This window comes from Syngnathus typhle, linkage group LG3 (assembly GCF_033458585.1).
Source record: "Syngnathus typhle isolate RoL2023-S1 ecotype Sweden linkage group LG3, RoL_Styp_1.0, whole genome shotgun sequence".
Lineage (NCBI taxonomy): Eukaryota > Metazoa > Chordata > Actinopteri > Syngnathiformes > Syngnathidae > Syngnathus > Syngnathus typhle.
In genome coordinates this window covers 8690357-8715070 of record NC_083740.1, presented here as the reverse complement: position 1 = coordinate 8715070, position 24714 = coordinate 8690357, and the positions used below count along the sequence as shown (strand labels likewise).

The window sequence follows — 24714 nt, the reverse complement described above, 5'->3', positions numbered from 1 at the left end:
TAAATAGAAATGGCCCTAGATCTCTCAAAAAGAGGATTAGTTGAAGAAACTTGCACAACCTTTTGTGATTATTATCATCATTGCAATTACAGTAGCACATTACAAGCAATTAAAACGCAAAATATTGACAATAAAATAATGACAAGTGTGAGTGCGAGTGAGGATGGTTGTTTGTCTCTGTGTGCTCTGCGATTGGCTGGCAACCAGTTCAGAGTGTCCCCCGCCTCCTGCCCGATGACTGCTGGGATAGGCCCCAGCATGCCTGCAACCCCCGTGGGGACAAGCGGTGCAAAAAAAATGAGTGGTGGTATATTAATATACTCCCAAACCTATAAGAATATCCTTGTTTGCGAGGTGTGTTTAGAGTTGATTTGAATTGCTAATATTCTTGACGATAATGAATGAGAAAAAAAGATTTATTGCGACTCCAATAAATATTGAATGAGCAAGACTTATTAATTGCGTCTTGATTTAATTGATATTTCTCCCATAACTTGGGACTTGCTCGAAAACTGAAGGTTACGATTTGAGTCTTGCGACTTGCACAGGTATAACTCCGAGGTAACTGGTTTTTACATATGAGCGTGTGCAGGTACAGGTGAGCCTCAATCCATAGATCTTTTTTTTAAAAACCCGACAAGCACAAGGACCATGCAGAGATCCTCGACTCGAGGGGGCGGGATTAAGTTTTCTCATGGACCAGCATCCACTGACATTGGCTGCTGCTCCACATTGGACAGCCCGCATTCATATATATATATATATATATATATATATTTAAAAAAAAAAAAAAAAAAAAAAGCTCAGGCGCAAACAGCTTCCACTCACTGGCATAAGTCTCACGGTTTTTCCTCAGAAGCCACGCAAACTTACAGGGGGGAAAATGGCCAAAACTGAGATTCAACGAAGAAGTTTGAAGAGCGAGGAGTTCTTCTTTGATTGCGAGGCGTCTGACTTGGATCAGCAAGACTTGGAGATGTCCAGTTGTCCTTTCAATGACGTCTTCAACCCCAAAGACTCCCACATGGATCAGATCAACACTTTTCTGAAAAATGTGCAAGTATTGTTGGAGGCTGCTCGCTTTCTCGAGAGCGCTGAAAGGAAGGACGGAAGTGAGTTGATGTGTGCTGTGCGATGTCGTTCTGCATTTGACGAACACACTTTATCATGTGCAGTCAGACAACAAAGAACTGAGTTAATTCAACTAAGATTTTGACTATTGTCTACGCTCACAAGACGGATTTGCCTTACAATAAAAAGATGTTACACCATCGTACGTGGATCATTTATCTGCATTAAATGGCATGCGATCCACACTGGAGTGTGTATGCACGTCTCCACGTAGGAAGGGATCTCTTATTGATCTTTGTACAGTTGAAAATAGCAAAATGTGACATATTGATTGGGTGAGTGGGTGTGCATACTGGCTCTCACTCAGATGCAATACATCTGACCACATTGCAGCGCGCTGCTAGTCACTTCTAGGATGATGTCATTGCGCCCCCGCAGAATGTCATAAAAAGCCTCCAACTCGCATGAGCAATGGTGTAGGACGATGCGATATTGAAAGAGGTGCATTCACAAAACCAGCATATAAAAATTATGAGTTTTACATTGCGGTCTATTGATGTTCTCCCGGATGACTTTTAGATGTGATTATTTTTGTTCTAAAGTTTTTATAAAGAAACAGGAAATGCAGCTTTTATTAAATGAGTACTTTGGGTAAATTACTGGAAGATTCGCTCGTACAGTTCCTGTTTCTCCACAGTTCTGTCGATTGTTTGCTTCCTGCTATTTGTGGGCGTGTCGTGCCGGGTTCCACATGGCGCAAAATCGCTCTCTGATTGGATAGAGGCGACTCAACCCTCAAAGTCTGTCAAAAATATCTGCCAATCAAAGACACGGGTAGCTGCTATGTCACGTGTTGCTGGGCCTGGCTTTGTCTATTAACCACGCCCCTAGCTCTTGTTGCCTCATGGGACTTGTAGGTCTTATCGAGCAGAAAGAATCTATACTTGAACTTTCAAGTCACTCAGTGTTCATTACTAATATTCAGATCATCACTGTTCAGTTTGCTTTACTGTATATACATGCATATATGATGTATGTATGCATATGTTTACATACTGAATGGCCTTAGTCGTAAAAAGACACAATTTCCCAGAATGCGCCTCGCTGATTCCGGACCCTCCTTCTTTTTATGTCCCCGCCTCCGAGCTGTACAGCTATGGAAAGCAAACAGGAGAGAGGAAGCGAGCAGCAGCAGGCACTTGCTGGCGCAAGTCAACCCGGGGGATTTTTTTTTTTATTGTTTACATTTGGGTTTGTAGCAAATAACAATCGTATTAATGTGGACGTTTTACTATTCTTATACGCTGATTTTCTGACAACCCAGCAAAGGATTGGCTGCAGCTTGCTAGCTTGTCAACTCTGGAAACACGATTTCCCATCCTTGCAAAAGACCCCCAATAAGAGAACTAAAGGCCTTTTTTTTTTTTTTTGCTTTTAATGTACATATATTGAATTTATTGCACTGATAACCGAAGCACTGTCTTCCGTGTATTTTATATCGTTGCATTACTGCTGTCAATGTTAAACGCTAGCAATAAGGTGAACGACAGCAAGGCTCAGGAAAGAATGACGGCTGTTCAGCTAATGAATATCCAGCGTCTATTGGAAGCCGCGGAATATCTCGAAAGGAGAGAAAGAGGTAAAATACATGTGATATTGTCAACAGGAGCCTATTAAAGTTTATCCAGGAAAAGTCCCCGTGCAAACGGAGGATTTACCTCCAGTGTATTTACATTCAGGGTTCTTAGAAGAGTCATGTTGAAATTCTCTCATGGCTAAATGCTAATCAAATATATTATTCTTCAAACAGAGTGTGAACACGGATATGCATCGACGTTTCCTTCAAATCAGGACACAAACTACCAGAGGCAAAGGAAATTCCGAAATAAGAAATTCAGCAGTAACCACAATAGGTAAGAAAACTCCTGTGTTCGTGACAGTGCGAAAGTACACCTCTATTGCTTTGTGCGCTTTGGGGCAGGAGGGCTCGTCCTTTGCAAAACTGAGTCACCTGGAATTGTTACTATATGGTAGTTTTGGCCTCACGCAGGACACTGATGAAGTAAACTATTGACTTAAGGCGGAAACAACACCATGTGATTAGTGTTTGCACTGACCCAAAGTTAAATACTTGAGCCCCTCAACTAGTTGATCACAACATTAGACTAAACTAATTAGAGCAAATACAAGACCATTAATTCACACGGCACCAATAATTCAGCTTGGCAAGCACAGTAAACAAGTGACTAGCACGGCTACCTCACAGGTTCTCATTGCAGCTCCGGCCTTCCTGTGTGCAGTTTGCTTGTTCTCCTCGTGCTCGTGAAAGTTTTCTCTGGGTACTTTCCGCATTCCATCAACATGCATGTTGGGCTAAACGAGGACTCGAGATTGCCAAAATTTCTGTGAACCTATGTGTACGTGTGAATGGCTGCTTATTAATATGTGTCTTGCAGACTAGTCCAGCGTGGTACCTTGTCTCTCAGTAAACTCAGCTGGGGTGGGCTCCAGCATTATGGAAAATTGAATAAATCAACAACTCCTCCTCAATAAACTGTGCCATATTCTATTGAGTGGTGTCTTTTAATAATGCACCACTCATGTTACTAAATAAGGTCATCCACAAAGGTCTTTGATTGTGTCTCACTAGCTGGTGCAGATGTTCCTAATGAAGTGTCTGATGCATGAACACTGAGGATTGATTTTCATGCATGACATGTATGTCGCAGTATTTGATGTTGATGAATGTAACTTGCATTCAGTAGAGGAAGCAAGTCTGCCAAATGAAGACCCATTGGCATCGTGTCCTCTTTGGTACAGGTCTGCTCAGGTGAATCTGTCATCTGATCGCCATACATCAAACGAAAGCCCCACTCGCTTGCTCTGAATGCTTTAATATTAATGTGAGAGCGAGGCAACAAACAGGAACTGCGCATTACTCACAATCAGCACAGAATGCTGCCTACTTCTGCATGGCAACAGTCAGGATCATAATTGGATTGAGGTGCTCCTCATAATGCTTCCGATGAACAGGGCATTTGTTTAAGAATGCTAATGATGTTGCACAAGCTGGTTGAATACAGACTCAAAGTCACGAGTATGGGGAGGAGTAGCACTGCAAATATACTTTCAAATGTGTAGCTCCCCATAAGATGTTTTCATTAATGCAAAAGTGAGTGTCGGCCAGTGTGATCACATCCTTGAGTTTCATGCAAAACATTTTATATTTTCTGTGTAACGTCTCATGCTCCATTTTTACAATTCCTTTGCTTATAGTCACCAATATTCCCTTTTAAGGGAAACATGAAATTATCAATCCATCTACATGTTTGTTTTCAATTTTGCTCACCATCGCACAAACGCATTCAAAACGAGGTCAGTAAGGTAGTGCTGGTTTAATGTTCACGTCATTCATTTGGCAGCACGCACGACAAACCATTTTTTTTGTTTTAGCACCATACAAGCCCATTTACCTAACATAAGGATTTTCCAAATCGCCCCAACGCATAATTTGACAAAAACATATTTTATATAATTTTTTCCCCCTAAACATTTTTGGGGTACTGAGCACCTCTGCTCTGTCATTGACAGGTCATTCGATGAAATGAGCTAATTAATAAATATATTATAACGGCATTCAGTATTTGTTTTATTTTTCGGGTTTCTGAAATAATGCTTGAGGTGGTTTTATAAGGAAGATGACAAAATGATAGGAGATAGAACATTGGCAATTTCCACAAACAATTTAAGTTTTTGTGGCCTTCTTACTGCCTTCTCTGTAACGTGATAACGCTTCAAGTGATGGGCTTATCTGACTGTCCTCACTTGCCTACCGTTTATAGCCGGTGCGCTTTATCTCATTGACCCACTCGGTCTACATGCACGTGCAAGTACACTCGCACAGACGCACGCATTTGTGTGTCCTCCCTCCCACTCGCCCAAGTAAGCATACTGCAGTTGTGGATGGCCTGGAGCCAGTTCATTATCTGGTTTGAAGTATTGGGGAGCTGCAGACATGTTGCTATCTGATTCAGGATGAAGGGAAGAAAGTCTTTGTGATGATAAAGGGCTATAGGACAGCAAGCTGACTTAGATTGATCCCCATGAATGAGTGACTATATAAAGGATGTCGAGAGTGCCAGCCTCATGGCTCAACTCTGAATAATGGTGTGTCTCTTAGAGTAATGGACAGTGTAGGGGACATCAGTGTTGCTCCAGTTATTTCTTTACTTCTCCCCACATATTCATTTGGATTTAACTCTTGGAGATTTGAGCCGATCCCAAGTCAGAGTTTGTTTGGCCCAATATAGCAGCAAGTCAACCTGGCCATTAGTGGCCTTGTCATCTAAAATCATATCCATTGCCTCAGCTGACTGCACAGCCACTCTTGCATACCTAAGTAAATGAACTAATATAGTCTAATGCAGACATATGGTGTTTCAATTTGTCAATTATTAATCCGGAAGAGATCGTCTCATCCGAGGCAGTCGCACTGAACAATTGCACTTTCCTCCTCGTAAATCCAGGTTACAATAATGAGAGATGTGATAGGAGACATATTGTAGCCTGTTTACCTACCTGGAGGGCAAGTTACACATGTCACCCTCCTTCAAATCTAGCAATCCTCGAGCTGAGGAGTGGATGGGAACCCAGCCATTCAGTCAAGGGGAGGGGTGTTTTGGCTCCTTTCAGTATGTTGCCCCACAAAGGCGGTGTTGGAGACCATCTCAATCACATTTAATTTTCAACGGTGCACTGCACCCGGCTTGTTGCCCACACAGGGCATGCACATGTTCCTCATAGTCTCCCCAACAGCCCATACACGTGTGTGTATACGCACGCACGCACACACTGCGTGCAGTGTCAACTCAAGTGAATGCAAGTCACTGTTACATGTGCACCCCCACTGTGTAGTGTTGTGTATTATTGAGGAGGAGATGATGATAGTGCTCTCCTGCCTGTCACTTTGATGTTTTGATGGTGCAAAGGCTTCAGTGGGTTCGAACTTTGTTGGAGAGTCTCTTCTTAGTGATGTCTATCGAATCCAGCTGTCCACATTCCTTGGAAACTGGCTGTACTATGAGATATGTATTTTGAAGGCTATCGTTCCACTGGATGGTTGTATTTTTATTCCATCTTTTTTGTGTTTTGTAAATCTAATATTTTTAAATATGTGAAATAAACTTAAAAATTAATTTGCAATAAATTTAATGTAATTTCAAGCAAATACGTTTCACTATATCAGGATATTTGTTTTCATGAGGATGTAAAAATACCAGTACAGGGATAGAAAGTTAATCACATTTCATTATTAGGACACCATGCCTTGGCTTGCTTAATACACTACATTAAAGCCTTCAAACATCTGGCCCTTAACCCTACCAAAAAAAAATGCTTTCGGAAATACTGCACTCTGTCAATCATACTGTGTACAACATGTATTGCTTTTCTTCTTAATATAGTGTATTTAAACACCTATTAATGTTCTCTTCCCCTGCAGGTCCACACACAACGAGCTGGAGAAGAATAGGTGAGTGGACCTAACACACTTTAATAGGCACTTTTCTTTGCCTTTTTAAATTCAAGCTTTGCTCCTCAACACGTTCCTGTAATCAAAACTAAGCCGCTCTTCCTTTCTTTTTTTATTCTTCACCACATTTACAAAGAACATTTTTATACTAAGGTCTTTGATTAAACACGAGTGCAACCACCAGACCAGACATACAGTGATTGTCTGTGGAAGATTAGATGTTTTGTCAGTTGCTACATGCTATTGTCAGCTTTATATACAAATCATAAAAGTGTCTGTCATGTTTGAGCCTGAACATGCCTTCATGTATCCAGTCATATTCTTATGTAAGATGGTGGACAGTTGGATGTAGGGGTTTCCTCTGAACATTGCCATCTCGGGTATCTTGAAGGCCATTATCTAATTTGAGTTTTGGGTGCCTGCCGCCGTTTACTATTTTATTTTAAGATTGTAGACCGCAACCGTCATTCCACAAAGAGCGTGTGTGACACCTTAAATAACAGACTTGCACGATTTATAGTATAGAGGAGAGAAGAGTGTGCCTTCCATTTCATTATCTTTGAGGATGCGGGAACACTGAAAAGATGCAGGAGGTGTAATCACATCGCACCTCGGCCTGTTGTTCTCACCATCTTCCCTGGCGGACTCCAGTAAAACGATTGGAACGTTGGTTTCAGTGTGTTAAATATAGACCAGTTGATGTGTGATGTCGCACATGGCAACGCAGTTGGCGGGCGAGTAGCTCTGGCAGATTGGAGCTCCCATGCCGGTTTGAATTTTTTTTTACGGGTAGTATTTCATTGTTTGTTCATACAACATACCGAGTGCTGTTTATGGGTCCCTCCACATTTTTTTGTTTTCATTCTTTGAAGCATTCCCTTCACAGCCTCCCTGTCCTGCTTGTCCTTTGCTGGTCCAGGCAGGCCTTCAACTCTGCCAAAAGCTAGACACACAGAAATGGATCTCGGATCTTGAATCATCTGATATTTCAAGTAGTTCACTTCATCTCCTCTCTGTATAAGTAAAAATGTATTTCTGGTACCAAAGAAAGTGAGTCGAATTGATGTGGTAATCCATCTTTTTTGAAAGCGCACTTGTTAAAATAATTTATAATCCCCCATCTTTGCCAGCGGTTAATCCAATTCCCTTTCAGGACATGCCCCACTGTAAGATATATGTATCAGCCTAAGTTGTTCACCCGAGTGTTTCAGGCTTATACCACGATTCTTCTAAGGCAGACTTACAAGTTGTGAAAAAGTCCCAGTCAAGCTGAACCATGATGGAATTCACGTTTAGAACAGTCCTGACTTCCTGGGTTTGTTGTTGCTCGCATGCCAGTTGAAATAGTCTCTTCCATTCTCATCGGTTCCGTCACCAAAACGTCGGGCTTCACTGTCTACCTCAATCTTTCTTGAAAACCGAGTGTCACACAAGATGGATCATTTTTTTATTCGAGTGCGTACAATGAAACGCAAACCTGTTAAGAAGCGACTCGACATTATAGTAGGTTGAACATTTTCTTCTGGTACATATCCTTGCTGGAGCCTTTATAATAGCAAGAATTGAACTGAGCTTTTTTGCGAGAGCCCTCGGGGCGGGATGAGCCGCTAAGCATGAAAAAGCCCGGGCTACATTTTCTGTGGCTGTGCTAAAGCTTTGTGTTCCCTGCCCAGTGAGTGCAGCCCATTCTCAGGCGTTGCTGCAAGCCCCGGGACTGGGACCATTTGTCCCGACCAACGTGACGACTTGTAAGCTTTTCTTGGCTGAGAAAAGCCGCTTAAGGGGCTTGATCTTTGGTCTGGTGAGCCCAACTGCAGCATGTGCACGTGTTGGGGCACGTTCATCAACCTCCCTAACAAACGCACGCACGCGCACAGACCGCCCGGTGCAATTCTTTAATAGCCTCTCTTGATGCCGGATTAACAAACGATCGAGTCAGAGGACAAGGAACTAACTGACAAGCTGATGGGATGAGCAGGGACGTAGTCAAACACACCTGACTAAGGGTTACTTCAAGCAGCAAACAAACCTAATCTATGCTCCCTTGTGTGCCAGATTGTGCATGGTGAGCCTTTATACCCTGTACAGTAATTACCGCAATGAAATATGACCCATTATTAGGATATGGCTGCAACTTCAGTCGTGATGAAATAACGCTTGAGGGATGGTGAAATTGTGTCGACGATTCATGTATTTATGCTTCTAATTTCCTTTGAGCACAAGGGAAGTTCCAAAGGAAGCCCTGTATGTAGCATGTGCTAGTTTTCCCCCTGGTTTGATCGGTAAGAAGATTAGATTATCGGAAAAGCTTTTAGAAAACACGCTTTTGGTTGATTGACTGACAGTTGACCAGTGAGGCGACCAGAGAAGCAACTTTGCCTTTATCGGTATCAAAATCCAAATCTGTACCATCAGGAGAAGTTTTGAAGGGCCGAAAATGAAACAAGGCAGAAAGGAAGGAAAACAAGATGCTAGCAGAAGAATCATGACTCAATTAGACTAAATCTGACTCCAGCTTCTATTTTTAGCTTTACAGCTGGGGAGACAGAGTGAAAACACCACCGCCTTCTGACCAATCACATAGGTTAGCTGTGTGCCACCAATGAGAGCCTCGCGATGAATAAGCAGTGAAAAAGGTTGTCACTCCTTATTTCAGTTAAACGGGCTCTGGATGCTACCACAGACAATTGCGATAAACGCAACATTGGGGGAAAAAACAATTACTTTTTTAGTAGCCTGTCGTCCTGGTGCAAGTGTCTATTGCTCTGTGAAGGATTCAATCTGCCCCCATAGGCCCAGGTTCAAATCCAGATTGACGGTTACAAATGCTCTCCGAAGTGGGATGATTATTCGCGAGGCCATGCATGACATGCCCAGTGGAACTCTTGGGATAGATAGGACATGGGTTTTTAACACAAGACGCAGGTTGAAATCAGTTTTTAGGGTACTGCTGCTCAGAGAATTCATAACGAACGTGATGACAAATGTGATAGTTAGCTGGAAGGTCATCCGAAGCACTCTGTGGAAAGGGGACCCCTGATTGACTCACACGGACGGAATTGGGCCGCGGAAAAGAACACGTCCCTTAATTTTCCAACCCAAAATATGAGTATTCTCGTCCGAGTTCTATGGCAAGTTTTAAGAACATGAATCAAAACACAATTCCGCATGACTCAGTGCTACCATCCCAGCCCACTGGGACGGTGGAAAAAACATAAGTGCCTTAACACAAGGATGTATTTGCACTTTAGTTCTGACATTTGGATTACATACAGCCATTGCTGAACCAGCTACATGTGTTATACTACCATCCCCCAGAGACAACATCTGGCCAAATCTGTACACCCCCCCCCCCCCCCCACCTTCATCAGACTCATTTTAGAAGCCCATCCATATTAGTGTTGTAATCCAAAGCTTCTAACCCACACCCCTCAGGTCACACTGGGTTCAAATGGAAAGTTTGCGTTTATCTGGAGGCTTTCATCCAATCATAGTTGAAGACAAAAGTAGATGCTATATTTAATATATTGATTATTCGAGTCAGATGTTGCATGCTTGGACACAACTCGGAGGTACAGTGCAGTACAGGGATTAGGGGGCGAGTGAATTTCAAATCACATGATCTGTACGTGTGATTAGGAAAGAGATTTGGACAATATATGCAATTGTTTTCATACTATGCTTGTTTGTTGTAGGTTTTAATCTGAGACCTAGCAACCTCTTTGCCCTGGTTTTGATTTTTTTTTCTTTTTCCATTGCTTGTTTCTCATCGGAGCAGATTAAAAGGCAGTGTGCACGTGTGAACTAATCCATGAGTTAGTGATGGGTTTCAGCCCTGGAGTCCCTTGGCCCCGTCATGCAGCTAGCACATTCCCCTGCCGCCCCTCCCTCACCAGTGAACTTTGCACGAGCATTTGTGTGTGTAAGCGCCTGTTTGTGCCTGTGAGCGCTGCTTGAAGAGGGTCAATTGCTGCGCTATTGTTTTATTCTAACATTTTATTCCCCACCTTTTGCCCATCAGTCCTTGGTCCCGATGCGTCATGTTGCTCTGTCTCTCAGGGTGGCCTCTGCAGTGAGCGTGACGACAATATTTGTCCGCTTAGTGACCAACTGCAATTTCACGTTATTTACTACTTGTGGTCATGGTATTGGTTAGGCAGGGCAGGCGGTTCTTTGAACATTTGATTGTCCCCAGTTTGCAGTGTCGTGCTGAATATATATTTGCATTTTGCTACGGTTTTTCTTGCTCGCCCAAATATTCTTGCTCACAATAAATCTCCATCTGGGGATTGAGGTCACAACTGCATGCTGAAGTACTAGTAAACAACCCACTCTAACGCTGCCATGAATTGTACCCCTCTACATTTCCTTTGCGTTTTGTTGGCATGTGAGCAGAATATGTAGTAGGTCAGTAACGGATCATATGGAATCCCTTCACTCATCAATGCCATTGAATGAGTGAGATGAACAGAGTATTCCATTTCAAACTACTCATCAGTCTTTATTATAGCTAGAAAAAAGTTGAAGTAGTTTGTAGACTATTATAAAAGTTTCTTCTTATATATGGTCTATTTTTCACTCACCATTACTAAACTCAGAATTAGTCCTGACTAGCTCCCGTTTTGTGCCAATGGGCAGTTTCTGGGCAGACTTCACATGCACACACACATGTAACGCACCCCTCTCCTCCCCCACGCTTTACATCTCTCACCTGCTCTATCTCGCGCCAGCTCTTCCTGTATCTCTCCCATCTGTCTGGATTTCATAAAGACAAAAGGGATGTATCGGCCAGAACAACAAGAAGAGCCTTCAGTTTGTGAAGGGAAATTATTCTTCTAATCTGACGTGTACGGAGACGTGATGGACTAACTTTTGTTTGCAGAAAACAAAACACATAGCGGCCTTTGACTCAGGCACAAGTAGAAAGGAGAAATGTTATGAGCAATGTAATGAGTACCCACTGTAGTTGTGGGATTTTCAAAAATAAAAAATAAAATAGAATGAGCACTTCAAACATCTCTGAAATCCTCTATAACGAATCAGTTCAGAAAAAAAAAATTCAATACTCAAGGACATGACTTATTCCACTGCTCTCCTCATGACTAATGTTCCATTTGTGCTATTTGAGTTGACTTTTTAGGGCAAGAAGCTGTTTGAAACGTCACGGTCATTTTGATGTGTCGCCTGGAGAAGGCCCCATACAAGCTTATTGGTGGATACTTTTAACTGAAGCTTGTCAGCCAATAAGAGAAGAGGTTCCCTGAGAAGCAGACAAAACCAAAAGGTCCAGAAGATGTGTTCAGAATTAGAAGTTTTACTTGAGTCTGAAGGTGTTTTTTTTTTTGTTGTTTTTTTTTTTAAAGCAGATTTTCTATAGGCGATATCGAACAAAACGTATCATCATATTTTCAAAATTCTTGGTGTGTTGTACTCTGTTAGAAATAGCAATTTCAACCAAATTCATCATTTTTAATGACGTGTCAACTTTAGGGGGAAATCTTGCTATGTCGCTAATATTACTGGTAAACTGTGACTTGCCCATTATCATAGCAAACGTTCGCAATTTTTACTTGCACATTGGAATACACACATGAAATGTTGCTGCTTTTTTTTTTCTGGCCACTAGTGGTATACGGATTTTTGTTCTATAATCCAGAGAGCACTGGCATTTCAGTTATGGTTCTTCCGAATTGATAAGCGAGGCCAGCCTGATCTTGTTAAAGGGAAATAAGTACCCTGACGTGTGAGCATGCCTAAAAATAGCCTCACTGCCAAATCCAGAGGTTTTCTACATATAGTTATGCCACACATCCATACGTAAGTGCAATTTACTGAACTTTATGGTTCATATAATAAAGCTGTGGGTTAACGCCCTTGCGTCAGGCCCCAATTTAGCAGCCACGCTTGGTCGCTCTTTAATGACCGTTCCAGCAGTAGTGAGTGGTAGGTTCCCCGTCAACATGAACAGCCCATTCAGTCAGGTGCTACGTGTTGTATCGGGGAACATGTGACAATGCGCATGTGAACGAGAAAGTGAGAGAAGAATGTCCAGCTCCATGAAACACAGGCACAGAAATACTTTGTGGGGGGATGTGAAACAGTATTGTCCTAGCAGTGAGGTTCTTATGAAAAGAGATTTTTTTTTTGTTTTTTGTACTAAGCACCGACCCATCATCTTGCTGATTCAGCTCAGAGAACAAAGACAGTATGTTAAGGAGCAGTATGAAGTTAACTTGGTACAGCGATTGTACATCCAGTGACGTGCCTTCGGCAGTTCGCTGGGACTACGAGCAGTCAGTCAGTGACAGTAAAACATCATGCAGGATGCATTGATGGATGAGCTGCCACGTGAGCTCAGCTCTTCCCTTCTCGCCATATATATTGCATGTCACCATCTGCACTGTGGCTTCATGATGTGTCACATGTTTAATGCGCTTTTCTTTGTGTATGATGTGGGAAGAAATTGTCGTACATAAGATTTTACTTTGATGACCGGTCTGGATTGTTCAAACAGATGAGGAATGTGTTCAGCTCAGCAAGTACAATAGAATACAAACCGCCTGCACGTTGACTGGGGTTGATTTGATTGCATTCCTCCGTGACGGGAGATCATTTGACATTGACTTCATGTTGTGCCCAGTGGATGTAGATTAGACTGCTTCAAATGAGCTTTTGCATTACAAAATATTCTAAATGTCTTTGGCATCACTGTAAATTAGGTTTTTGGACTTCTTCAAATGAGCCTTGACAATAAAGAAGTTGTAACAGCGTCGAGGGAAAGTCGTGCTCTTTTTTTTTTTTTTTCCCTCCCATGAAGATCATCCTTTGTTATAATTATGATTTTCTTTGTAAATCGATTTAGAGGGTTCACCTCTGAGACGGACAGCGCTGATATGTAATTAGTGTAATAACTGGGTAAAGGGTCAGAATTTCTCTCCCTCCAGATGAAATAGAATTGGGTCAAAGTGTGTGTGCGTTAAAAGGGCTTGAGAGTGTGGGGGATTTGCCATAAAGATGTGTACTGACTCTTATCTGGGCTGCAAATGTGACCCTGCCTTTAAAAGCATAGCCAGTGATAATGTCAGACATATTCGGTTCTGCGAAGTTGTCTATTATTTATGTATTCACAAGTTTTAGAATCTAGGGCAGTCTTTTTTTTTTTCCCTCCGTCACTCGTGCTTTAGCTTTAAGTGTTGCTTTAAGACGGTTTTGATTAAGTAGAAACACGGTTTGGTTTATCAGTGCAGCTTTTAAAAACAAATTGCAATGTTCTTTATATTTGCCTAAGGACAGGCTTGTGTTGATTGTAACTAATTTATTCAAAGCTTAGAAACATTTGCTGAAATAGCAATGTGAGTAATATAGTCAAATTTGCTTTTACATTACCGTCATGCTATCAAAACTAAAATATCGAACTACATTAGTACATACAGATAGATTCCCATTTAAACTCATTTGATACCTCGTTGGATTATTCCTAAAGGAGGCAATGACGGCTCTTTATCATAATGGGGAAAAAGAATTGCGGCATCTGTTAACATGCTAGACAGTTGCTCATCATATGTACCAGTATGTGTGTTCAGAGATGATAGCAGAGCGCGGAAGGAGGCGAGTGGTGAACTGCACTCCTTTGAATTGACAAAAAGAGATGTACATGTGATGTGCGTTGGTTCTGTACCAGTAGGTGGGCAGCTCTCCTATACCAGATGGGGGAAAGAATCAAAGTGCTTCTGTAAAAATAAAACCCACATTGAAGTCTGTTTGATCACATTTCAAAGCTGCTGCAAAACACACTTTCGAACAAAAACCAAACAAACAAAAAAAAACACTGCATTTACACGTTGCTGTAAACGGGAATGAGTTAGTCATGCAATCGAAAAGGCACTGCTATTGTGATTGGAGGGGAGGGGAGCAAAGGTGGGGTGAGCTGGGGTGCAGTGACCCATGGTCGGTTGGCTCCTCGCTCACATGTCGAAGCCAAAAGGCAGAGCTGCCCTTCTGCGTAACCATCTGGGGACCGTCAGGAACACAAGCCATAAGAAAACATATGTACACAACCATGAAGAGAATGGGCCAAACATAAAGTAGAACTACCACAAAGTGACGCATTACCAGATCTGTATAAATGTGGGATGTGGATATTATTCTGGATACCACAGGAACCCTCCTTTATACTACCCTTAATAATTATTGGCACCCCTAATAAAGCTTTGATGCCTTCTAATAAATTCCTTTGTGGTAGGAGCGTGATTCTGTTTGTGGTGAACCATTTCTACAATTTTCAGAATGAGCGTATGCTTCTTCAATAAAGAGAAATGTTTGAAGGAATTTAACACATCTAAGCAGGGATGCTGATATTTTTTGATGGCACTGTATTTTTCCTCGATGTTCCACCACTCTATTCTGAGGGTGTTACTGGTTTTTGAGGACTGAAAGGACTCTGGCTGTGCTGTGTAACTATTTATGGTAGCAAGACAACTCTCATATTGTTAATAGGAAATGGCTTAAACTGTGTGTCTCCATGATAACGTATCAATTGCAGGGCTTAGGAACCCTTCGGGGGGGGCCTCCCAATAAGCCACAAACTCATGGCCTTTAACCTTCTGGTGACACATTTCAAGATAGTGCTGGCAGGACAAACTTATATGATAAACCTGCATCCGCTTTTAGCTATCTTTAGTCATTAGCTTGTTCCCTAACCACAAACGAAAGGATATATTTTTTTTTTTTGTGCAAATATTTGCTTTTCAGGCTCGTTTGACATCACAGTAAACAGACAGACTGTCTGTCCTCCGCCGGGTCATACGCGATCAGCTGAGTTCTCCTTCAATCATCAAAGTGTTCCCTACAAAAGTCTGGCATGGGTCCAGACTTCAGGACAAAAAAGCCATGTAGATGTTTTGCGATCTTGTCTATCACTGACGGACACGTTGAGGGTGCTTGAAGGCAACATGCTGCCAATGGACCACTTGTGTTTCTAAAACAGGAGATCACATGGTACACAAGATAGTGTTAAAAGCAACATAACCAGAACTTGGAGGGCTTTGGGTTTACAGACTGTATCAACAATTTGACAAAAGGAACAGAACCAGAACCCTGCATGACTGCACGACAGCATCATTGCCATGTGAGTGTTAAATGATTCTTGTGATTTCTCACGGCCTTGGCAAAAATTGCGCAACAAGCAACGCCTCACAGTCTCAAATAGAAATCATGGAGCAAGAAACCAAAACTGAATTTGCCAAAACGGCAATGCTGTACTCTGTGGATGCCCCTGCGGATCCGAAAGAAGTGTATTTGAGGAAAAATAGGAATGGGCAGTGGGGTCCGTGGTGATTGGATGCCTCTTTATATGCCATTGTGATGGTTTTAGTCCTGGTCCGAGCGGAAAACAACAACTTGGAATTTGTTAACTGAACTTTGACATGGCCAGACAGGTCTTCAAATGACCTGCACGTTTACCTTCATTATCTATCACTTCTCTAGCATGACGTTGTGGCTGAGCAACCCTCAATGCACAAATTACTATTTTTATCAAGATATTTAAATACGATTAGGCGAATCAAGTGAATCAATTAAATCTCTTGTGTCTGTTTCTTGTTACCAAGCATTTTTTTTTAAAAACAATCCTGAGCAGCCTGTAGCATTATTATCCTTATTTAGCCTGAGTTTTGGACTAGCAGGCTTATGATCTGTCTCTTCACCAAGCATTATTGATTTATTCATTTGTTTTATGAAAACTGGCCATGCATTAGCGAGCTGACCGGCACGGTGCATGGTCCCAGATGGAGCCAGGCTTCTTGGAAAGAGAGACAAACTGTCAGCTGATAACATGATGGTTGAAGCAGGGCTGTGGGTGTCCATGTGAGGCAGACAGACTTTGCTAGGCCCCGTCGGTAGAAGATAAGGCGTTGACAAAAGACCCGAGCCAGACTGATGGACATCATGCTCACAGTCAGATTAGAAGCATACTTCACGCGTGTTTCTCTTGACCTCCAAACTTTCAGCACTACAGATTGCATCATGGCACCTCCTCCTTCATTCAGACCACTCTTCTTGCTGGTGTCGAGTTAAAACGCACCCTCATGCATACTTGCAATACATACCGCTCTAATGGTTTGCACTCTTGTTCTTATCAGCGGCATCCATGTATACCTCAACCTTCCATTCATGCACACTGATGGATGGATGGATGGATATTCCGGGCTGCATTCTTCTGCACCAGTCTTAAAGCAACAGAAAGTAGTTGAATCCCAGTTGTTTTCATCTCCTGAGTGTGGGTCACTAGACTGAGCCCCCAGATTCCTAATAGCCCCCCCCACGCCCAGCCTTTCAGGCTCCTGTTAATGGAGCGCTGATTGCGTTATAGCCATAATTATCTCTCTTTATCTCTCAACTCCGGGTCATTAGCCGGGATAGATGTCACCCCGGGCGTTTCCCCAGACAACCAATAAGGTGCTGTCTGGATGATGGAACGGATGGGCCCAGAGAGATCCAGGAAATGCCATTACACCTTTCCTCTCTTCACGGCACCTATCATCTAAAACATATTTGTTATGGAGATGAGCGGGGTAACCTAAGCGGCCTGAGAGAAATGCCAACAAAGGATCATGTATCGCCCAGAGGCTGAAACCATATGCAACTTGCTGAGGTGCTTACTATCACTTAAAGCTTGTTGACATTGCAGGAAACTGTTGGAGAGCTTCTGCTTTCTTCAAGTATGCATAATATGTGCCTATGTCTCAAGATTACATAGCACATCTTGCGTTAGGGTGCTGAAGTGCAAGTTTTTCCCATCTCCTCATTAGCACTCGACTGTGAATGAGTTGCTGCTACGGTAAAGTCAGTAACGGTCAACGTCTGTGTTTAGCCTTTTAAAATGCTCACTGATTCACACTGACATGCGATGGGGGGGGGGGGGGGGAGTCGGGGGAAGTGTGTACAGCGGAACCTCGATTTCATGGACTAAGGGGGCAAAGTAGTATCTCCATTTTTGATGCTAATTTTCGTCAGATTTGTTTGAATTTCAAAGAAAATTCCGCCATTGAATTTAATTACTTTGGGGACTTATCCATCACCGACATAAAATCTTTATTAACAGTATCAGCAATAATTTAAGTAAAAAAAAAAAATACCATCACCCAGCAAGTAGAAGTCCAAGCGACAAGTCTAAGTGATAATCCTTACTCATTAACATTAACAGCATGCATTGCTTTTAAGGTTTTCTTCCCCGTTGTCTAAAAATTCCCCTCCCTCTCTATTTGAACTATAGACGGGCTCATCTGCGACTGTGTCTGGAGCGCTTGAAGGCCCTCATCCCGCTGGGACCGGACTGCAGCCGCCATACCACCCTGGGCCTGCTCAACAAAGCCAAAGCACATATAAAGGTATTCCATTTTATCTACAGTTTCTTTTTTTTTTTTTTTACCAGAATTCCTGTGGTGAGTTTAATCCTATTCTAACTGATTTTAGACACTTATCCATTGTACTGCTTTCACACTGGAGCAGCCTCGCTCAGCCTTGAGTGAGTGAGAGGCGCGGTACAACCTCGACTGGTTGCCAGGAAATTACAAAAGACAAATCATTTGCAATTCAGCGTCTTCAATTAAACAAACATGAATGTTCTCGGGAATGTGAGAAGAAGCCACAGTAAATACGTGAGGACAACATGCAAACTCCACTCTGAGATTTGAACCCAAGATCTTTAGTGTAAGGTTTGTTCTAAGATTCCCAAAGAAGCTCATCGTATCGAGAAAACGTGTGCGTCTAAATTGTGAAGCTCAGCTACCTCGTGTTGATGAGCACTCAAAACTTGACATGTGAGCGCAGCGTGCATGTGTAATAGGGAGAGAGATGGAACAAAGGCCACATTGTTGCTGCCTAGTTGATCGGGCAACATCCACCAACACTCGACTCGTCTGCTGCTGTCACCTGGTTTCACCAACGATGACCCCATCGTTTTAGTTTGTCTCCGTGAGTCGCGCTTGTCACCAGTGACATAACGCAAATGAAAATAAAGGGGCTCTGAGGGCAAGAGTCAGGATACACTTGGAGTGCTTGCTTCTCAATAAGGTCTTCAATGAAAGTAACTTTTCTGCCTCACCTGTCAATACCTGTCAATTTAACCCCGCCCCCTTTGTCTCCTGCTTCCAGAAACTTGAAGAAGCCGACAGGAAGAGCCAGTACCAGCTGGAGTCTTTGGAGCGTGAGCAGAGGCACCTCCAACGCCAACTAGAACTGCTGAGTGGAGGAGGCGGAACGGCCGTGGAGGGCGAGAGGATACGCATGAACAGCGTGGGCTCCACTCTAGGTTCTGAGCGCTCCGACTCCGACCAGGGTCAGTTGTTGTTTTGATCTACTTGCAGTAAAGCCGACATCATCATGACAGGGTCTGTGAGCTTGAAACCGACATTTTATCAAAGGACTAAGCAAATAGGAGTAGAAATGAGGTAACATTAGTGCTAGCCGCCAAGTTAATGTCAACTGAATTTACCTTAATGATCCAACTCTCATTCACCCTGTTGCTTTCTGTGGACGTCAAAAGCAGAATTGACATTTAATCATCTACAGCAAAAACTACTTTGAGTGAAATTTGTCGTACTTCCCTTTTTTAATTTTCGAAACTAAAATGTACTCTCACTAAATCATGTGCCACTATCTAGTGGTTAGCAGAGGAATTACACGCTTCCTTTCCTGCCAGTGTCGATCGAGTAATTGACGTTCCTCCCTCTGCCACAGAGGAGATCGAGGTGGACGTGGAGAGCACGGAGTTATCCCACGGAGAGCTGGACAGTCTGAGCACAGCCAGCACCAGCGACCTGGATGACCACAGCAGCCTGCAGAGCATGGCCAGTGATGAGGGATATTCCTCTTGCAGTGTCAAACTTGCCTTCTCCTCCTAGAAGCTACACAATGCCAACACTGCAAACACCACCTCTTCCTCTCGCCCCTCCTCTTGCTGCTCCCATCCAGCCCTCCCACCCGGTATATCCGTGCTCCCATCCAGCCGTGCCCACGGGCCTCTGTTCGCCTACTTGCAGTGTGCCCATCACCATGCAAAAGCACTGTTAAAGCCGAACCCAGTATCTTAGACAGGTGCTTTCAAACTTTTTGAGTCTGGGAACCTACTTGGGAGACATTTTTATGAGGAGCCCCTTTTAGTCCTTACGCCTACTAAATATATTTTAGCTACCACGTGAACCCCTAGAAGCAAAAATAATTATTGTCTCGCGTATTTTCCGGATTATAAGTCACTCCGGAGTCGCACCAGCCATAAAATGCATAATAAACAGGAAAGACAATTTAAAATAAAAATAGAATAGAGGCAACAACAGGCTGAATAATTGTACGGTATGCTGACGTTACATGACACATAAACAACAAACTGAGAACGTGCCTGACGTAACATATTAAGTTATTCAGATACCTATAGAACCAGCTCAGTGGCCTAGTGGTAGAGTGTCCGCCCTGAGACTGGAAGGTTGTGGGTTGAAACCTTGGCCGGGTCATACCAAAGACTATAAAAATGGGACCCATTGCCTCCCTGCTTGGCACTCAGCATTAAGGGTCGGAATTGGGGAGTTAGATCACCAAATGATTCCCGAGCGCGGCACCGCTGCTGCTCACTGCTTCCCTCTCCCCCAGGGGATGGATCAAAATCACATGGGGATGGGTTAAATGCAGAAGACAAACTTCACCACACCTACATGTGTGTGTGACGATCATTGGGACATTAACTATAACTTTTTTATAGCATAAATAACGTGCTAACAAGTTTACCAAACCATCCGTGTTACTCCAAATCACTAAATACAATGAAAGCTTCATCCTCTGTGTCACTTTTAAACAACTCCACTAACTCTGGAGGGAGAAGATGCGGCACTTCCTCTTCTACGTTGCTTACGTCAGACTCATCGTCAGTTGCAGTTCCAAATATTCCACAGGCCTAGAGCGCCCTCTTGTGGTTTAGTGTGAAATTAACATGTGAAATGATATAGCGTGTTAATAATTTCACACATAAGTCGCTCCTGAGTATAAATCGCACCCCCGACCAAACTATGAAAAAAACTGTCTTATAGTCCAGAAAATACGGTAAATTTTTCTACCTAAATGCAGTGTTTCCCCAGATAGTAAAAATCTGCAGATTATTGGCCCCTCCATAAATGGTTCTAATTGATTACAGGTGACATAAGGTAGAAAAGCACTACTTTTGTCTAAATGAAGCTCCTTAACTTAATATTATACTTAAGCACTACAATGCCACAAGATGGCACCAAAACAATTTTTTTTTTCCATTTTTGTTGCTTTGGCCCAAGCATAGAAATAACAAAATAATTCAGCAAATAACAAAGGACACATCCCTACAAATATTCAGCAAATTCCAACCCTTTAGATAGATTGATGTGGTGCATCACAGGAGGAATAATTTGTTTACTGCGTTTGTTTTATTGGGCAACCCGTCCCTATATCTAGGTTTGCACTTTCAAAAAAAAAAAAAGCTCAGCATAATTTATTGAAAACTATTTTGCGGCTCACAGACCCCAGTTTGAGACCCCTGATCTAAGACCCCAAAAATCTGGTTTTATAGCAAAACACTTTAAATTAAAAAATGTAAACCCACGCATACAAGCCTATGTATGACCCAAGATGCACTTGAAGCCCATTTGCTGTTGAAGTCGCTCCGAGCTGATGGGTGATTCAGGCCGATGGAAAGCACACAGCACGGTAACATTACCCCATGCCGCCTAATCTGTCTTATCTTGGACACTTGACTCGGTGCTATTGTGCAAGTCCTCCATCAGTTGGTAAAGCAAAAGCGTCCGCTTCCACGCGCTAGCCCGGAGCAAGACGACCACACACAAGTCATTCCTGTTAAATGCGGCGCCTTCTCTCTCATGCTCTCGTTCCCTCTCAAGCGATGAGCGATCCTGCACTTAAATACTTTTCAGCTGACACGGCACAAACTACAGCAACAAGATACGACGGGAATAGACGTCCACCTTTTCTCCAGCAGTAACAAGCAATAACTCTTCATCTTTTTCCCTTTGTGACCGTCCAAAAAAAAGCAAAGTCATGTTTTGTTTTTTCCCCTCCCTTTGTATATACAAATAGCTTACTGAATTAATGTTAAAGTTGGAAAAAAGTTAGAGCTCATGGATAGAACTTTTGCCTCTGTTGCTGACTTGTGTTTATTGTGCATTTGAAAGTGGAAGCGCGGTGGACGTGGCTTGGACACTTAGTTTTTGCTGGTTGACATCCTACAAGTTAATTAGCGTGTTGCTGTCTGGTGCTGCGCAAGGTAACGTGGCGGAAGCTGCAGAGTTTAATTTATTACACGTGATATTCTCTTGGAGTGTGTGTGCGTGCGTGTTTGTGTGTGTGTGTGTGTGTGTGTGTGTGTGTGCGTATGGCATTCCACTGGTGGTCAGGTGATCCCACATGTTGGGGAAAATAAACGGGTTGTCAAAGTTAGCCATCCCAACTCCACTGGCATTAAGAATTGCACTTCGCCCGCTGTTTTTTTTTTTTTTTTCCCCCTTCTCTTCTGCCCTTTTGATTTCTAACAGAACATCATTTGAATATTTATTTCTCCATCCCTCTAACAACAGACCAGAGGGAGAAAAATAACTTATTGTTGTCCTGTCTTACTTTAACTTTCAATGCGTATTCCTGTTCCCTTATTTTAAGAATAATGTATTTTATGTTTTATTGGTCTTTGGGGGCATTTGGGAGGGTAACATAATGTAGCCATTTTCTTTTGCTTTGGATGTTTATTCAATGGACACTTGAAATGTAAATGACCTCAAAGCTGCTCTTTAGTTGCTGAGCCTGTTTTAAGTCACCTGTCTTGGTTGGAGGTTGACCCCCGCCCCCTCGCCACTGCCAGCTTCGCACTCCAAAGTCACGTCCACATGTTATACAACTGGATTGGCTTCCCTCCAAAGCCAGCCTGCTGGTCAAGTGGAGACTATTGTGAGTGTGTGTGAGAAAGTAGGCTAAGGGGGCCGGTCTTCGCCACAGGCATATGCTGAGCCAGCTACTACCCAAACTGGGGTCTTTCAAAACGCCACTTTCCTCATACAAGAGGACTTGTCTTTTTAGTTGATAACATGTGTCTTAGACTTACAACACCCCCATAAGGTGATTCAACAGAAAAACAACAGTAGGGTTTCAACTTGTTGGCACTGAATCAGAAAGTGACCACTGGTGCTTGATCCTACTAACACAAATGCCAAAACCACATCAGAACACCTCAGTGTCCTCACTCTCTCTCTCTCTCTCTCTCTCTCTCTCTCTCTTGCTCTCTCTCTCTATCATTCTACCTGAGGGACAGCATACATTGATTCTGCCCCTCTGTGACTTTTTAGCCATCTTTGTTTCCATTTTCTTCTCACGTTACTTTCCCAAGACTGCTGTTTCACTTCTCTGACGCTACAGGGTGTGTCAGAAATGTTTCAGGTCTTTGTGTCACAAAAGATTTATTTTTCATTTTAATGTGTGGAGCAGACGACATTTACATGCAGTGAATATTCGGGTCAGAATTCAGGTTCATGAAACAATTGGAATAACATGCCTCAATGGACAGAACTTACATTTAAAGAATCCTGATTGAATACATCCTGCAGAATGACATCATTTCATGCACAGGGGTAACCCGATTGCATTTATGAGCCGAGATATACAATGCGCTGAGCAGCTGACAGTGCCTGGTCGAGAAGAACATTGTCATGTTAAAGCAAGCGCCCTACTCATGTGACCTTATGATTTATTTTTGTTATATTACATCTTGGGCTCAAGTTTGTATTAGTAACTGCAGGGAATTACTTCCATAGGAATAAACTTGTCATTTGGTCTTGAATTGTGATATTTTGTGACACAAGTCCTGGAATTATTCTAACAAACCGTGTTTTTTTGTGTGTTTTTTTTTACATCTCCTGAGGATATGGTCCCGAACAAGAAACCTTGGGCGTGTGGTTAACTTAGCAAGTGGGCTTTGTTCTGCTTTTAAGAGTCCAGGCAGCCCCCCCCAAAAGTTGATGTTGCAGTTTTTGTTTTGTTTTGGGAAACCACACTCCATTCAAGTGTCGTTGAAGAAAACGGGTCCTCGAGGTGAAGTTAAGGCAACGAGATGAGTCCCTTGCGGGGAGTCGTCTGGTTGTTCTCAACCTGTGACCATTCTTTGTATAACATGCACTCTGATGAACGTGTTTTGTTGCAAAGTTGGAAATGCAATACTTACAATAAAAATGAGATTTTCAAACCTAAACCACTGACTCAACCTTTCCATAGCATTACACAGACATCCATATGATCGATGTGTAGACTTTACGCTTCAATTGAATTTCAAAATGATCACCATTTTATGCACAGAAACATTTGAACTCCATCAAAGAATACATTTGAATACTTTAGAGTCAGTGCATGCATGGGCATTAATTCGTTTTCCTCATTGTAGGGCCACAAGATTTGTAAAAGTAACAGAGATGCCTGATCTTTTGCAGATGAGGTGTAATAAATAAAGTGAATTATGGGAAAGAATTGATCAGGAAAAAAACAGCACGTTTCTACTTTATAACTGATTTAATTCGAATGAAATGTAATTGAGCAGTTATTTAACAAAATCTGCATCGAACGTTAAATATTTACGTAGAATAAACTATGTTGGTTCCAGCACACTTGTAACCCTGTGAGCTAATCTGTTATGGAAAATAGATGAAGACTGGAGAACATATAAACTCCACACGGGAAGACCAGAGTCAGAAATGAATACTGCTTCTCTGAATTGTGAAGGTGAGCTTTTAACCCATGCACCACTGTGCCGCTTGTTTATTTACTTCAATTGGGGAAGACACACATAATGTTTAATTCAAGGCCGCAACGGTGACGACCTTTTTTTTTTTTTTTTCTCAAATGTGCTTTAAGGGATGCTCGACCTCCCGTGTGGAACAAAGGCACCATGTCACTGCATGGAGAGAGTCTTCTTTCAATGATGTCAAAGTCAACAAGTTCCTCCTTGATCTCAAACAAAAGAAAATCCTCTTTATAGCGAGTGGAGCGCTAAAGGTCATCATACACCTTCAAACTAATGACGTTCGCTTAAGGCGATATGTAAA

General features: G+C 42.5%; 1 protein-coding gene across 2 annotated transcripts; it reads left to right on the top strand.

Moving 5' to 3' along the window:
* Positions 1-778: 778 nt before the first annotated feature.
* On the top strand, positions 779-23867 carry mxi1 (max interactor 1, dimerization protein). Of its 2 annotated transcripts, XM_061274436.1 has the most exons (7): positions 998-1112; positions 1769-2710; positions 2882-2984; positions 6572-6601; positions 17874-17988; positions 18755-18938; positions 19340-23867. In XM_061274436.1, exons 2-7 carry the CDS (start codon positions 2590-2592, stop codon positions 19501-19503), a joined length of 717 nt encoding a protein of 238 aa, XP_061130420.1. In that variant the 5' UTR covers positions 998-1112; positions 1769-2589; the 3' UTR covers positions 19504-23867. The 2 variants fall into 2 exon arrangements, with proteins under 2 accessions (XP_061130419.1, XP_061130420.1); XM_061274435.1 differs by lacking the exon at positions 1769-2710 and having other exon boundaries at positions 779-1112.
* The last annotated feature ends 847 nt before the right edge of the window (positions 23868-24714 follow it).